General features: G+C 36.2%; 1 protein-coding gene across 6 annotated transcripts in view; it reads right to left on the bottom strand.

Moving 5' to 3' along the window:
- Window positions 1–16,205, bottom strand: part of Wnk3 (WNK lysine deficient protein kinase 3) — a 133,512-nt gene that overhangs the window by 33,483 nt on the left and 83,824 nt on the right. For all 6 annotated transcript variants that reach the window (XM_029534516.1, XM_021187924.2, XM_021187925.2 and 3 more), the window contains exons 11-15: window positions 11,422–11,486; window positions 5,924–6,071; window positions 3,679–3,795; window positions 1,217–1,372; window positions 1,086–1,137 (exon numbers count right to left, since the gene is read on the bottom strand). In XM_029534516.1, the coding sequence (XP_029390376.1) occupies window positions 1,086–1,137; window positions 1,217–1,372; window positions 3,679–3,795; window positions 5,924–6,071; window positions 11,422–11,486 (538 nt within the window). The remainder of the gene's footprint in view (window positions 1–1,085; window positions 1,138–1,216; window positions 1,373–3,678; window positions 3,796–5,923; window positions 6,072–11,421; window positions 11,487–16,205) is intronic.

Raw genomic sequence — 16,205 nt, 5'->3', positions numbered from 1 at the left:
AACTTTTAGTCTACAGAACCAAATATAAGGTATGTATTAATATGAACCAGAAGGGAGGCACTCTATTTAAATAACTGGGGCATAGTTTCTCCATTTTAAACTACAGCTGTTGTTCTGCAGCCTGATTCTGGTTGTGCCTAAGTGGTATCATGGTGGTATACATCCATACAAGCATTAAAATGTATAGAACTAAGAAGAACCGGAACTATAAAACCAGAAGAAAGAGAAGTAAATCTAGCTTTTGGCAATATAAAAGTAAAGTAAGCAAACCCCTACATTTGTAAACTTTCTCAAGTAATTTTCTTTGAAATGTCATCTTACATTGTCAGTCATAAACCTGCTCAGATTTCTGCTAACCAACAAAGTAAGATACAGATGTAGTCTGGCATCCTAATAGAGTTGAGCTAAACTTCAGGATAATGGTATCTGCTTTCATTATTCCCACCACCTTTTGCATCTTTATGTTGTGTTAATTCCTTCAGAGGTCTTCATGATGCTATGGTTCTTCTCCCCCTCCCAGACATTCTTAATATACCCATGACCAGGGCTAAGAAGAATGAAAAGATAAAGTTATCAGAAAAGAAAACAGAAGAACCCCAGTTTTAGTTTCTGGAAGTTTATCTTGTGTCTGATTTACAAAGTTATTAGTGAGCAGAGATGGTAAAAGTATTATCAGTGAAACTGTCAAGTTTTGAACGACTATTAAAACAAGAAGCAAACTTAGAACATAGTGATTCAGTTAAAATTCTTTTGTTCATCCCATGTCAAAGTAGACAAATTACTAGTTAAGATTCAATAGGCCATCAAAGGTCATCAGCACTGGGACTGCCTTTTCTGGTGACATACCATGTAATGACTCAAAAGTAAGTTACTCAGATTAAAAAATCAACAACTGGGTTTTTTAAATCTTTGGGATATAAACTTTGCTTTCGAGCGTGGAAAACAATTTATCATCAAATTAATTTATTGGTTAATGTCTTTCTCTATGGATATATATATATATATATATATATATATATATATCTCAAAACTCCAATATTCCTTGTTTCAAAAGCCAAATAGTACATTTCATTAAGTATACTTACTGCTAGTTTGAGTGGATGCAGAATTTATCAGTACTTGTTCAGATGATCCTGTCTAAAATAAAAATGAACAGGTAAATGAGTGTTCCTGACAAAGTCCCCAAATGACCTTTTTACTACCAAATTGCTCTTACTTGGTTACTGTTAGATTCCAAGGCAACAGAGTCAACACCAATAGATTTTTCTACAGCTGAGTGGACATGAAGGATCTCCTGGGCTTGACCTACGATAGCCCTCAATTCCTCGACAAATTTTTCTTTCTCATTTTCCAGCACAAAGTTATCTTCAACCTGTTATCAAGTAGAAGCCAATGTCTTCATAAGAATAAATTCATTTTCTTCAAAATTATATTTTAATGGTGATTAGCATAGGAAAACAACAAAATAAGTATGTGCCATAAAAATAATTAAGACCCATTATAAAATATTTCATAATGCATTCAATTATTCTGAGACCACTGATATTTGTCAGAAAAGGCCATTATCTTGAATTTTATAAATTGGCTGTAATTTTAACTGAACAGAATGGGAGACGTTGGGTCACTCAGTCATCAAATCCCTCCACTCAAAGCTCAAGAAGCTATGCAAAAGAGGAAGTAGAAAGATTGTAAATCCCAGAAGGGATGGATGACACCAAGGAAAAAGGTATCTTCCATACAAAATAGGACCAACACACAGAGAGAGCGAAAGCACACTCAGGACCTGAACAGGCCCAAGCCAAACAGAGTCCCAGCACTAAGAGAGAAAAATGGATCCAACCCTACATTCTAATCAGGAAGCTATCCCCAATTGGCATTCCCTCACAACGGAAAGATTTGTTTTCTCCAACAAAATCTTATTGGATATATAAGCCACTATTAAGAGTAGGCTCCACACCCAGTTTTCTAAAGAGAGAGGAAGAAGGCATGGAGTTGGATGTGTGAGAAGGTGGGGAGGATCTGGGAGGACATGAGGGGCATCAAACCATGATCAGAAGTATTTATTGTATGGAAAAATAATTTTTAGTAAAAAAGTATAAAAATTAGTTGTTATCTAAAGAATGTATTTTATGTAAGACAGCAGGGGATCATGGTCTACACATATATTTCAGTACTAAGGAAGGCTGGAGCAGGATGACAGCTCAAGATCAGTCAAGACTACATTATCAGTCAGAGCCTATGTAATTTGACAACACAACAAGAAAGTAACTGAGAGAATGTTTAAAATTAGGATGTTCAAACCTAAGATCTTTCTACATCAGAACATGAAAACAACACCAAACGTGATAAATAATAGCTCCTGACTGTCCATTATACTAAATATGAATGAGAAATAGGAAACAAAAGACATACCAGAAAATACTATGTTAAGATGGATATACAATGGACAAAATTTAATTTATTAAGTCAGTAATAAAAAAGACAAAGCATTATGAATTATTTATGCCCTCTATCTCCATCTGTACAAAAAGAAGAAGGAGGAGGATGAAGAGGAGGAGAAGGAGAAGGAGAAGGAGGAGGCAGAGAGAGAAATACTAACCTAAGCCAAAGTATTTAAAAAAAAAAAAAAACTAAATGTGGGCCTGAGTAAACAAGTCAGTTGATGTATAAGAATAGGAACCTGAATTAGACTTTTCAGCACCCATGTAAAAAGCCAGGCATGGTGTTGTGTATCTATAATCCCAGTTCTGAGGATGGGGGTTATAGATGGTAGAAATAGGAAGATTTCTAAAACTCACTGGTTAGTCAGTCTAGCCAAATCAATGAGCTACAGATTCAGTGAGAGACCATGTCTCAAAAAAAAAAAGTTTGCTAAGCAACCATGAGAGCCTGAGTTTAGATCCTAGCATCCATATAACAAACTTGGCATGAACTCAAATAAGCCTATAACCCAGCACTGTGAGTACACAAGAAGATTTCTGGGCCTTGCTGGCTGCCAGTCTACCTGAAATACTCAAGCATCAGGGAGTAAGTCAGAGAATGACAGAGGAGGACACCTAAAGTCCTCCTCTAACCTCTGCAGGTGTGAGTATGGATGCATGTACTTGAACACTTGCATATACACGACATACACAAATGCCACATGCATACATATAAACAAATAAAATGGAGAGCAATTGAGGGTAGCACCCATTGTCCTCTGTACTCCATGCACATACCCACACAAACATGTAAATACACATAGAACAGCATATTCAAATTTTAAAAAACTAATGCACTGAGAAGCATAACTTGAATACTTTTATGCAGAATGTTAGACACATTAAAATTGCCTATGTGGCTTGATTTTGATTTAATGAGGTACCTATACAATGAGATTATCATTTAAAGTTATAATATTATTTTAACATACAGAGATTAAAATACATCAATCTAAAAAAGCCATCATATTTGCTCAGAAAATACAGTAAAACCAGAGAAAATGTAGTAACATCCCTGATTATGAACAAATTTCCTCTGCAAATTTTTAAAAAACCCTCCACACATTTTATCTAGAGATGAGTGTAAATGAATGAATGAAGAGAAAATGGAAAGAAGAAAGGAGGGAGGAGGAGAGAGAATAAAAGGAGAGAGAATGAATACACTAGGGGAAAAATAGTAGTATGTTACTAAATTTACCATATAGTCAGCGATATCCTCAGGTGCATCACCATCAACATCAAACTTGAATGTCACCATCTTGTTGTTATGTGTTTCCAGCTGACACTCCACCATGTTGTCTCCAGAAACTGAGACCTAAGTACATACATTTAATCAGTCTAAGAGAAGCCATCTTGGCTGAGGATGAAACACAGCTGGTAGAGTGCTTGCCTAGCATGCACAAAGTTCTAGTACCATCCTTAGCACCACATAAAACAATTATGAGGTTCACATCTGTAACCTCAGTATTTAGGAAGTGAAGAGAGGGGGATTAGAAATTTAAGGTTATCCTTGGCTATAAAATAAGTTTGAGGCAAGCCTTGGCTATCATCAGACCCTGTCTAAAATTATAAAAACAAAAATAAAATCACATCATTTTACAGGGAGTAACTAGGTAAGCTCACATACAACATATTCAGCAACAGTTACAGAACAAACCTAAAGAAGAACAGGAAAAGGGAGATTAAATTATATCACTGTACAAGGGACTATGTATTATAGACATTTCAAATATATTATTCAAATTATTTACTGGCATTAGAAACACGTACATGATATATTGAGCTTTCAAAAAGAAAGAATATAAAATTGTTTACAGTTTTTTAAAATTATTTTATTAGATATTTTCTTCATTTACATTTCAAAAGCTATCCCGAATGTCCCCTATACCCTCCCACNCCCTGCTCCCCTGCCCACTCACTCCCACTTCTTGGCCCTGGCGTTCCCCTGTATGGGGCATATAAAGTTTACAAGACCAAGGGGCCTCTCTTCCCAGTGATGGCCGATTAGGCCATCTTCTGCTACATAGGCAGCTAGAGACACAAGCTCAGGGGGTGCTGGTTAGTTCATATTGTTGTTCCACCTATAGGGTTGCAGCCCCCTTCAGCTCCTTGGGTGATTTCTCTAGCTCCTCCACTGGGGTCTCTGTGTTCTATCCTATAGATGACTGTGGCTGTATACAGGTTTTTAAATGAATCTAAAACATATATTGGTTAGAGATATAGGCTTTAAAGTCTGATCTGGCTTCAGATCTGACTCTAGCATTTGATAGTTGAATGATTTAATGCAAATTATTTCTCAGGTCTTGAGCATCTTTATTTGTAAAGATGGGTATACTAATATATAGGATATTTGGAGGACCTTGATGAAATTAAGATATTAATGACCAATGATTATTAATGCCTGTTATTTTGATTTTGGTGGTATTAGTGTGTGTGTGGTGGTGGGGTAGAATTGAGTGATCTGGAGGAGTCAGGGACACCACAGGAAGAGTTGTAGAGTCAACTAACCTGGACCCATGGGGACTCACAAAGACTAAACCACCAACCAAAGGCCATATGGGGGCTAGACTAGGCCTCCCTGCACACATGTAGCAGATGTGCAGCTTAGTCTTCATGCGGGTCCCCTAACAATTGGAGCAGAGGTTGTCCCTGACTCAGTTGCCTGCCATTGGATCCCCTTCGCCTAACTGGACTATCTACTTGGGCCCCAGGGGGAGAAGAGGTGCTTAGGCTTATGACAACTGGATGTCCCAGGGCGGGGTGGTACATAAAGGGGGGCTTCCCCTTCTCTGAGAAGGAGAGGGGGTAATGGTGGAAGGGATTTGTAAGGGTGGGACTAGGAGGAGAGAAGGAATGGGGTGGGGAATGCTTAGGATAAAAAGTAAATAAATAAATGAAAAAATACAAAAAAATGGGATACCTATCATAAAATAAGTCAATATATTTTTTGCTAACATTATTTGCACTATATTTGCTAACATTATTTGCACAATATTAAAATGTGAATATTGTACATATATATATAGAAAAAAGGTAAAAGAAATAAGCTCTGATTAGTGATAATAGGAATTTTATATTCTTTGTTATATTTCTCTTACAATTTCCAAGTTTAAATCTTTTTTTTTATTTTATGTATGAGTACATTATAGCTGTCTTCAGACACACCAGAAGACAGCGTCGGATCCCATTACAGATGGTTGTGAGCCACCATGTGGTTGCTGGGAATTGAACTCAGGGCCTCTGGAAGAGCAATCAATACTCTTAACTGTTGAGCTCAATTTCCAAGTGTAATAACTATATTCACTTTTCAGAAATTCTGAATAAAGGAGAGATTAGTTTATAGGGCGCTTTACTATTTCTGCATTTACTTCCATAGCATTCTTCCTCTCTTAGTCTCCAAGACTTCTACATATACTCTAATCCAGTCATACATACACACTGACCTGGAGGACAGTAAGCTGGAATTTAGTCCCCTTTTCTGGTCGGGGACAGGAGGCTCTTCGTTGTTTGATCCGATCCTGTTTGCCATTTCCACTTGGGGTATCAGGGTTATTGGTGTTTTCTTTTATAGATGTCACATCTTGATTCAAGCTATTAAGTAAAAAAAAGGAACTCATTCCAATCTTAATCATAAAATCTAAAGAAAATTTAAGATGATAAAATTATAAACTTAAAAATCAATCCATGTAATATGTTTATAAATGTTATGGCTATATAACTGTGAATACACTTAATACCACTGTATTGTACAAGTTAAATAGATAAATTTTATGATAAATACATTGTATTTTTCTTAAACATTTATTCTTATTTTATATCGGTGGATGTAGGCTTGCACGCATGTCTGTGTACACCATGTATATGTAGTGCCCATACAGGCTAGAAAGGGGTGTCTGATCCTCTGGGACTGGAGTTACACATGGTTGTGGCTACCATGTAGGGGCTGGGAATTGAACCCTTTTCCTTTGAAAGAGCACCTAGTGCTCATAACTGCTGAACTATCTCTCCAGTCCCACAAATTATATTTCAATAAAGGTGGTTTTGGAAGTTAAAAAAATGACATATCCTCTCTTGCCTCTCTTGCTTTCTTGCCTCTCTCTTACATCTTGCCCTCTTGCTCCCTTTCCCTTCCCCCATCTCTCCACGTGGTCATGGCCTGGCCGGCCTCTACTTCTCTACTCTCTCCTTCTCTCTGCCTCTACTATTCTCTTAACTCCCCTCCCCATGCCCTAAATAAACTATTCTATACTAAAAAAAATCATATCATTTATACTTGCCATACATTTTAATCACAGAAATATGAATAAAAGAAAAACACTGTCAGTCATAAGCCACTATGTAGTCTTTTATCAAGGAATACTCTTATTTTAATTTGGGAGACAATTTTTTAATTTATTTTTTTATTAGATATTTTCTTCATTTACATTTTAAATGCTATCCCCAAAGCCCCCTATACCCTCCCCTCCCACCCTGATCCCCAACCCACCCACCCCTGCTTCCTGGCCCTGGCATTCCCCTACACTGGGGCATATGATCTTCACAAGACCAAGGGCCTCTCTTCTCAATGATGGCCGAGTAGGCCATCTTCTGCTACATATGCAACTAGAGACACAAGCTCTGGGGGTGCTGGTTAGTTCATATTGTTGTTCTTCCTATAGGGTGGCAGACCCCTTCAGCTCCTTGGGTACTTTCTCTAGCTCCTCCATTGGGGGCCCTGTGTTCCATCCAATAGCTGACTGTGAGTATCCACTTCTGTATTTGCCAGGCACTGGCAAAGCCTCACAAGAGAGAGCTATGTCAGGGTCCTGTCAGCAAAATCTTTCTGGCATATGCAATAGTGTCTGGGTTTGGTGGTTATTTATAGGATGGATCCCGGGTGGGGCAGGGAAGACAATCTTGATCAGTTTTTTTTCTTATTTGGAGATTATTTTACTAATATATTCAAATGAAGTTTCTAAAATGAATATATATTTTATTTATTTTTAATTGGATATTTTATTTATTTACATTTCAAATGTTATCCCTTTTTCCGTTTTCCCTTCTGTAAGCCCCTATCCCACCCCCCTTACCTTGCTTCTATGAGAGTGCTTCTCCTCCCACCTACCCACTCCTGACTCATAGCCCTAGCATTCCTCTACACTGGGGCATCAAGCCTTCACAGGACCAAGAGCCTCCCCTCGCATTGATGCCAGATAAGGCCCCTTCAGCTCCTTCAGTCTTTTCTCTAATTCCTCCATTGGGGTCCCTGTGATAAATCCAATGGTTGGCTGCGAGCATTCACATGAATATACCTTATTTCAAAAAGGAGATTTACCACAGCAAAGAATAAGCAGACTAAGTATAGGAGATAGGAATAATGCAGAAGGTAAAGCAAGTGATAAAAGAGAATGATATAAAAATGGTTTAACATAGCAGGGTGTGGTCACGCATGCCTTTAATCCCAGCACTCGGGAGGGAGATGCAGGTGGATTTATGAGTTCAAGGCCAGCCTGGTCTACAGAGTGAGTTCCAGGACAGCCAAGGCTACACAGAGAAACCCTGTCTCAAAAGAATCCAACAAAAAATGGTTTAACATGATTCACTGTGGCTAGTTATAGCTATTTTATAAGTTCAAATAAAATAATATAAAAAAGACAGTTCTAATGAAGTCATGGGTCTTAAGAAGAGAAAGTACAACCACTAATTTCCTAAACCAGCATAATCACTAACAGCAATCATAAACATTGTCTTTATGCCCATAGAGAAGTGTGGCCTTCACTCCTCATCAAGGAAAATTTCTCTCTGCAACAGACAGAGCCCATTATAGAAAACCACAAGCAATCAAAATATAGAGTTGTGGAGCCCAGTCCCAAAGGCTATATCTTCAAAACATGCCGTACCTAAGGCTCAGGGACCATTGTGGAATAGGGGAAGAAAAGATTCTAAGAGCGTTTGCAGTGAGATGGTGTTTCTTAGTAATGTCTAGAGCTATAGCCATAAAGTCTACTAATATGACTGTCTAAACATGAGCTAAACAAGGACAACAAAATAATAGACATGCCAAGGTGGATGGATAGGGGGTGCAGTGGGGTGCCGCTCAAGATGCCTCAACCCCAGCCAAAGAACTATATATAGATAACTAACAAATGCTGAGAGTGGGAGAAATGGTCTTCAGGGAAAAGCACATCAGACTATTTAATACCTACTTTCAAATATAAGTACCAATAGACCTTTTAAAAAATATCTTTTAAATTATTTTTGGTGAGTTCTTTCTTCTAAAAACTCCCAGTGAATCATCTCTGTAGATATATACAAAAAGAGATAAAAACCAAAAACTAAATTATTTCTGTTTGCATATAAAAGGCTCTACATAAGTACAAGTGGTGAAATATTTACACATTAATGCTTGCAAGGGCTAAGGGTATATATAGCTCATTGATCCAATCTTGTGCAGCATGTACAAGGGCTGGGTTCTGTTCCTAGCACAACCTCCCAATAACCTCTTTTCCTGGAGTTCTTAAAATATAGGGAAATGACAGTAATAAATAATAGCCACTAGAGGATAAAAGGAGATACAATTTTAGCTCATGAAATAATACTATATACATTCAAAAGATTCCTTAAAATACTAGCTTAAGGCTTGAGAGATGGTTCAGTGGTTAAAAGCACTTATTACTTTTGCAGAGGACCTGATTTCAATTCCAAGTATTCACATGTGAAGGCACAGTTCACAAGTATTTTTAATTCTATTTTCTGTCGCTCTAATTCTTTCTTCTGACCCCTATGGCTACCAGGTACACATGTGGTGCAATACATACATACAGAACACTTATATACATAATAAAATAAAATAAATAAATCTAAGAAATTACACTAGTTTCTGGAAAAAGATAACAAACATTCAACTTTTCTTGTTCATTTTCCCCAAGTGCAACTTTAAAATTCTGGAAATAATAAACTAGACAATAAAAGTAAGACAACCAAGATTGAAAAGACGAACATTAAGACTGGCCAAGAACCTCAAAGACTTGAAAACCCCCCAGCAGCTTGACATCTCCCAATTAGAGTAACAGAAGGCTATCAGGTTCACTCTTGTATATCCCAGTATAGACATAAGTAACTCAAACCTAGTATCTCCTGACTCTAGTCCACTAGCCGAAAAGAAACTCTTCTCCTGTAGAACCAGGGAGGAGCCTCATCAATAAAGTGTGGATTAGAAAGCTGGCCTAGAGAAAAGCTCTAGCCTTTGGAATTATGGTGGTATCCAATGGCGCATCGTGAACAAAGCAAACTGAAATAGTGTAAGGACTCTAAAACTAAATTTTCATTAAAAAATTCTAGCCCATAAGAATGGGCCAGAACATGTGCACCTGAACACAGGGAATGTCTACTAAAACAGAAGATTTAATCACAATCCAAAATATCCTTATATAATACCTAAAATATATAAATGAAAATACTTGTCATACCAAAACAAAAACAAAAAGCAACCAACAGACAAAACAAAACAAAAACAAAAACAGAAAAATCACAACTTGAATGTAGGAAGATAATCAACAGGTATAAACATCCAAGATAAATCATATTTTGGAATTATAAAACAAGCCATAATCAAAATATTTTAGTAGGCTGGGGTGTAGCTCAGTGATAGAACACATATCTAGTATGCACATTTTTTTTAGTATGCACATTTTTAAAAAGAAAGAAATGAGAAGCAAGCTTCAGCAAAGAACTGTGCAGTGGTTTTAATACGGTTGGCTACCATAGACTCATGTGTTTGAGAGCTTAGCCTATGGAGAGTGGCACTATTACGAGGTGTGGCCTTAATGGAGTAGGTGTGGCTTTGTTGGAGGAAATGTATCACTGTGGGGGTGGGCATTGAGGTTTCAGATGCTCAAACTCTGCCCAGGGAGGAATTAGACCCTCCTCCTGGATGCCTGTGGAAGCCAGTCTTCTGGCTTCCTTCAGATCAAGATGTAGAACTCTCAGCTCCTCCAGCACCATGCTTGCCTGCATACTGCCATGCTTCCTGCCATGATGACAATAGACTAAACCTCTGAAACTGTAAGCAAGATCTAATTAAATGTTATCCTTTATAAGAGTTGCCTTGGTCATGGTGTCTCTTCACAGTAATAAAACCCTAAGTAAGATGGACTTAGTGGTAAAGTGCTCACCTAGCATATGCAAGAACATGGGTTCCATTCCCAGTAATGAAAAGGACAAAACAAAACAAAAAACTTCAATAGGCAATTGCAACTGCATTTGAAGCAAATGAGGAAAAAAATGCAATGAGGAATACAAGATTCAAAAGAAGCAAATGGAAATTATAGAACTAAACAGATTCACAGAAACAAAACTTTATTGAAGGGGAAAAATGGTGGAATAAAAAGTACATAAGAAAGAGAGAGGGGGGAGGGAGTGAGGGAAGAAGGGAGGGAGGGAGGGAGGAAGGAAGGAAGGAAGGAAAGAAGGAAGGAAGGAAGGAAGGAAGGAAGGAAGGAAGGAAGGAAGNGAAAGAAGGAAGGAAGGAAGGAAGGAAGGAAGGAAGGAAGGAAGGAAGGAAGGAAGGAAGGAAGGAAGGAAGGAAGGAGAAAGAGAGAGATTGAGAATTTGGAAAACTACTATAAATTACCCAACCTGAATAACATAGACTATTTTAAAACAACCAACAATTACATATCTTGCTACATTTATTTTGTAAGATTAGCGAAATTTTACTTTACATAATTTTTCATTTAGTTTGTACAACAAACTACTATAAACAAAATAATAAAATGTCAGTAACTTCACAATCTACATGATTACTATAAATATTAAAATAAAGTGAATTCATCCCAATTTTATTAATCTTGTACAAATACAAGATTTTTAAAAATTGCTTTATTCAAGGTACTCTAAGCATACAAGGACATGCAGCAGCATGCCACCACTGATTTCCTGGTACTAAGGTTATGATACTTACCTTCGAACAAAATCTGGATTTTGAAGAGTTGCTTGTTGTTCAGATCCAATTGGTTGGGATACAGGCTGTAAAGAGTATAGTGATAATACCTATTATTATAACAGCAAAATTCATGCTAAGATACAATTTGCTATTTCAAACAGCATCATTGTTAAACTTTTTTCTACTTTGTAAACCAGGTAGACTATCTCTATTATCCAATAGCTATATCGTATTACTGACATTATTAAAACAAGCATATCTTACTCAAGACTTTTTCATTAAATGTTAACAGTGTTTTGGCAGGTGTGGTGATGCACACCTTTAATCTCGGCACCCAGAGGTGGATCTCTGTGAGTTGGAGAACTGCCTGATGTACAAAGTGAATTCTAGGCCAGCCAGAGCTACACAGTGAGATCCTGTCTTAAAATCTAACAAAATTATTATTGCTTACCCAATTAAACATTTTTTTTATTTTGTAAGAAATAAGTTTATTTTTTATGAACTCCATTAAAAATATTCCTTGTTTATTTTCACAGTGCTAAATATTAAACCAAGGCCTTGTACATGGTAAACTTTTTATGATGACTCCTCATGTTCTAAAAGATTGAGCTCCTTCAAAGGGTAAATTCTTCAGTGAAATTGGGTCTATTCCTGGCTTTCTAGTTTTGCATCTCTTCTTTAAGCCACCCTAGACTGGAACTCCTTTCCATGAGTTGGGTTTTTCCATACACTATGATTCCACTTATGTCCCTCTACTTTCCCACCCTATTTTCAATCCGTCCTTTGTCTTATCCATTTATAAAGTATTTGGACAAATTTTCTGTAGAAAATATTCAGAATATCAAACTATGATACACACACACACAGAGACACACAGTGGATTCCAGAAACAAAGTAGTAAAATTGCTCATATCTTAGCTTATATTATAAATTAGAAAGGATCAAAATACTTTGGAGAAATTGTTGTTTCCAACAGTGGGCCTACAGAATGAACTTTACTGTGGCAAAAAGAATAGAATTCCTCAGAGAGTGATAGGGACATATCAAGGAAACAGATTGAAGGACTACTAATGCCCAAACATTAGACACAAAATAAGTGAGAGATATTTTATCCTACATGTATAAAAATTAAAATGTCCTAACGACATATGTGATATATATATATATATATATATATATATATATATATATATATTCAAAATGTGTCCTTATGGATTACTTTTTAAATTACAAACATAAACATAACAACTATATATATATATATATATATATATATATATATATATATATGCCTGATGAATTAAATTTGATCCCCAGAACTCACATGATAGAGGAAAAGAAGCAACACCCCAATAAGTTGTCCTCGGATTTCCACAGGTTTGCACTGTGGTATGCATTCCCTCGACCAAATAAATATTACCCACAACACACCTATGACAATAGCTAGAATTTAAGAGAATGGCAATAAATAGTGTTTGTAAGGATACAAAGCAACATAAGTCTCATGCTGATAAGAATGGTTTCTTTTTCATATAAAAGCTTTAGAATACTTTCCAACATAATCAGTGTAGCTAAATATACATTTATCCTATGACCCAGCAATCCCACATCTAGTAAGAGAAGTGAGTCTATTTGTCTACCAGAAAATACACAGAATGTTTAACAGTAGCAGTATCCAAATCAGAACTAATCCTAAGTATAAAAAAGACCAAAAAATTAGAAAAACACAAGAAAATAGAGAATTGAAGTTTGATATTGTTTACAATAGAAAAATTCACAAAAATAAACTATTGATATATACAAAAATGTAGATGAATCTTTGTTAAGCTTTTAGAGGACTAGAAATAGTTATTTTTCTCATTTCATCTTTATATATATATATATATATATATATATATATATATATATATATATATATATATATTTACCTTAGCCATTCTGAGTGGTGTAAGATGGAATCTCAGTCATTTTGATTTACATTTCTCTGATGACTAAGAACATTGAACATTTCTTTAACTATGTATCTAATTCTATTGCAATGGTCAATGTGTCTATTTTTATGACCATGGAGTTTTTATTGCTTTATCTGTAGGACAGCTTCAAATAAGGGATGGTGATACTTCCAGATGTTCTTCTACTGATCAAGAATGTTTTAACTAGTGTGTGTGTGTGTTTGTGTGTGTGTGCATGTACAAATGTGTGCGCAGGTGTGTCTGTGTGTGTTTTGTGTGTGTCTATGTATATATGTACATATGACATTTAATGTTATCTTTGTCTGTAAAAAATTATCTTTTAATTTTGAAGGAGATGGCATTGAATGTGTAGATTGCTTTTGGTAGGGAGGTCATTTTTCCTATGGTAATACTGTTGTAGATCTATGTGTATGGAATGTCTTTCCATCTTTTGATGTCTTTTTTTTCTTTTTTCAATTTTTATTAGGTATTTACTTCATTTACATTTCAAATGCTATCCCCAAAGTCGCCTATACCCACCCCCACTCCCCTACCTACCAACTCCCCCTTCTTGGCACTGGTGTTCCCCTGTACTGGGACAGATAAAGTTTGCAAGACCAAGGAGCCTCTCTTCCCAATGATGGCTGACTAGATCATCTTCTGCTACATATGCAGCTAGAGACATGAGCTCTGGGGGTGCTGGTTAGTTCATATTGTTGTTCCACGTATAGGGTTGCAGACCCCTTCAGCTCCTTGGGTACTTTCTCTAGCTCCTCCATTGGGGGCCCTGTGTTCCATCTGATAGCTGACTGTGAGCATCCACTTCTGTGTTTGCCAGGCACTGGCATAGCCTCACAAGAGACAGCTATATCAGGGTACATGACAGTCTTTTAAAAATGCAAATTACAAACTGGAGAAGCACTCAGACATTAAAAGATGGCTTATAACCAAACAGATGAAAATATATACTGCCTGAGAATGTAGCTCAGTGAGAGAGAACATGTCTCACATGTATAAGGCCAACTAGATTCTAAGCACTTTAAAAATGAATGAATGACTGAATAAGTAAATATGTAAATTATCCAGTAAAATCACTGGAAAGAGATAAGAAAGAATGTAAAAAAAAATCTAAAAAATTAACAGCTGAAAACTCCCCAAATTTGGCTAAAGACATACAACAGACCCATAAGTTGGATGATAATGGAGTGAACCTCTGAACCTGTAAGCCAGCCCCAATTAAATGTTGTCCTTTATAAGACTTTCCTTGGTCATGGTGTCTCTTCACAGCAGTAAAACCCAAACGTAGACAGGCAGCAATAAAAAAAAACAGAGAGTGTCTCAAACAAGATGGGAAGTAAGGATGGACACCTGAGGTTATTCTTTCATACCCAGTTCTTAAAAGTAAAATAATCAACTTAGACAGAAATACTAAATACTTGAAATACTAAAATACTAATATATCAGTATCAATAGGATGTAATTAGATTATATATAATAATGCATATATGCATGTGATAACAATTAATTAAAAAGTCTATGAATTTGAAGGAGAGAAGAGAGGAGTAGATGTGAGATTTTGGAGGGAGGAAAAGGAAAGGGGAAATGTAATTAAAATTCAATCCCCCAAATAACCAATTATATGGCATAATTTTATTCAAAATAGTGTAAACAAGTTTTAAAAAAAATCCTTGTACAAGTAATTCACAGATAAGAAAAAGAAATAGGAAAGAAACAGAATAAAACAAAATTAAATGCTTGAGATGGAAGACTTACGTACTAACATATCAATAGCTAAATAGAAATAGTCTAAACATATAAACTAAGAAACTATGGCAGAACAGATTTGAAGAACGTTGACTTTAAAAAACAACTCCATGTTTTCTACAAAAGTTTTACTTCAAACACAAAACAAGTTGAAAGGATGAGGAAAAATGCATCACGCTGATGTTATCAAAAGAAAGTGAATACACTCTACAAGAAAGAAATTACTATGCATGAAAGGGGACATAATGATAAAAAGGCCAATCTACCATTCTGTGGATGTACCAAGCAAGAAAGCTTCAAAATGGATGGAAAGGCTGCCCATTGCGATGCCCTTGCAACATTTTCAATAAATCTGTTTTCTTCCTTTAAAAACATTTAATAACTGGACTAGAAGAAATATATGAAACTACTTTACATGGGAATTTCAATACTTTATTCTTAGCAATTGATAGATCCTCTAGTTAAGAAATTAATGAGAATTTAGAAGAACAGAATTACAGACTATGATCCCTCATGAACTTAAGATTTAAAATTTCCCAAAAAATGTGAGTAAATCAAATCCAATAAAGTATTTTAAATGCCATATTATGTCCAAATAAGTTTATGCCAAGGATACAAGTTTATTTTCAATACTTGAAATGAATGGCAAAGTACAATGGCTTATGTCTATAATCCTAGTATTCAGGAGGCTGAGTAGTAGGTACAAGTTTGATTGGTACAACTTTGAGTATGGTTTGGGTACCTCAGTGAACTACAGACCAGCCAGAATTAGAGTATGAAACCACATTTAAAATAATTGTCAGTGGGCTCCAAAGGTGGCTCAGTGTATAAGAGCATGTATTCCTCTTCTAGAAGACCTCAGTTCAATTCCCAGAACCCACACCAGGCAGTTCACAACTGTAATACCCATGTAAGAAAAATCAGTTGTCTCTGTATATGTAAGCAATATACAATCTCAAACAGAAGTTAAGAAAATTATGCCAGTGCTTGGCAAACACAGAAGTGGATGCTCACAGTCAGCTATTGGATGGAACACAGGGCCCCCAATGGAGGAGCTAGAGAAAGTACCCAAGGAGCTGAAGGGGG

Source organism: Mus pahari, chromosome X (assembly GCF_900095145.1).
Source record: "Mus pahari chromosome X, PAHARI_EIJ_v1.1, whole genome shotgun sequence".
NCBI classification, from domain to species: Eukaryota; Metazoa; Chordata; class Mammalia; order Rodentia; family Muridae; genus Mus; species Mus pahari.
This window is presented reverse-complemented; position numbering and strand designations above follow the sequence as displayed.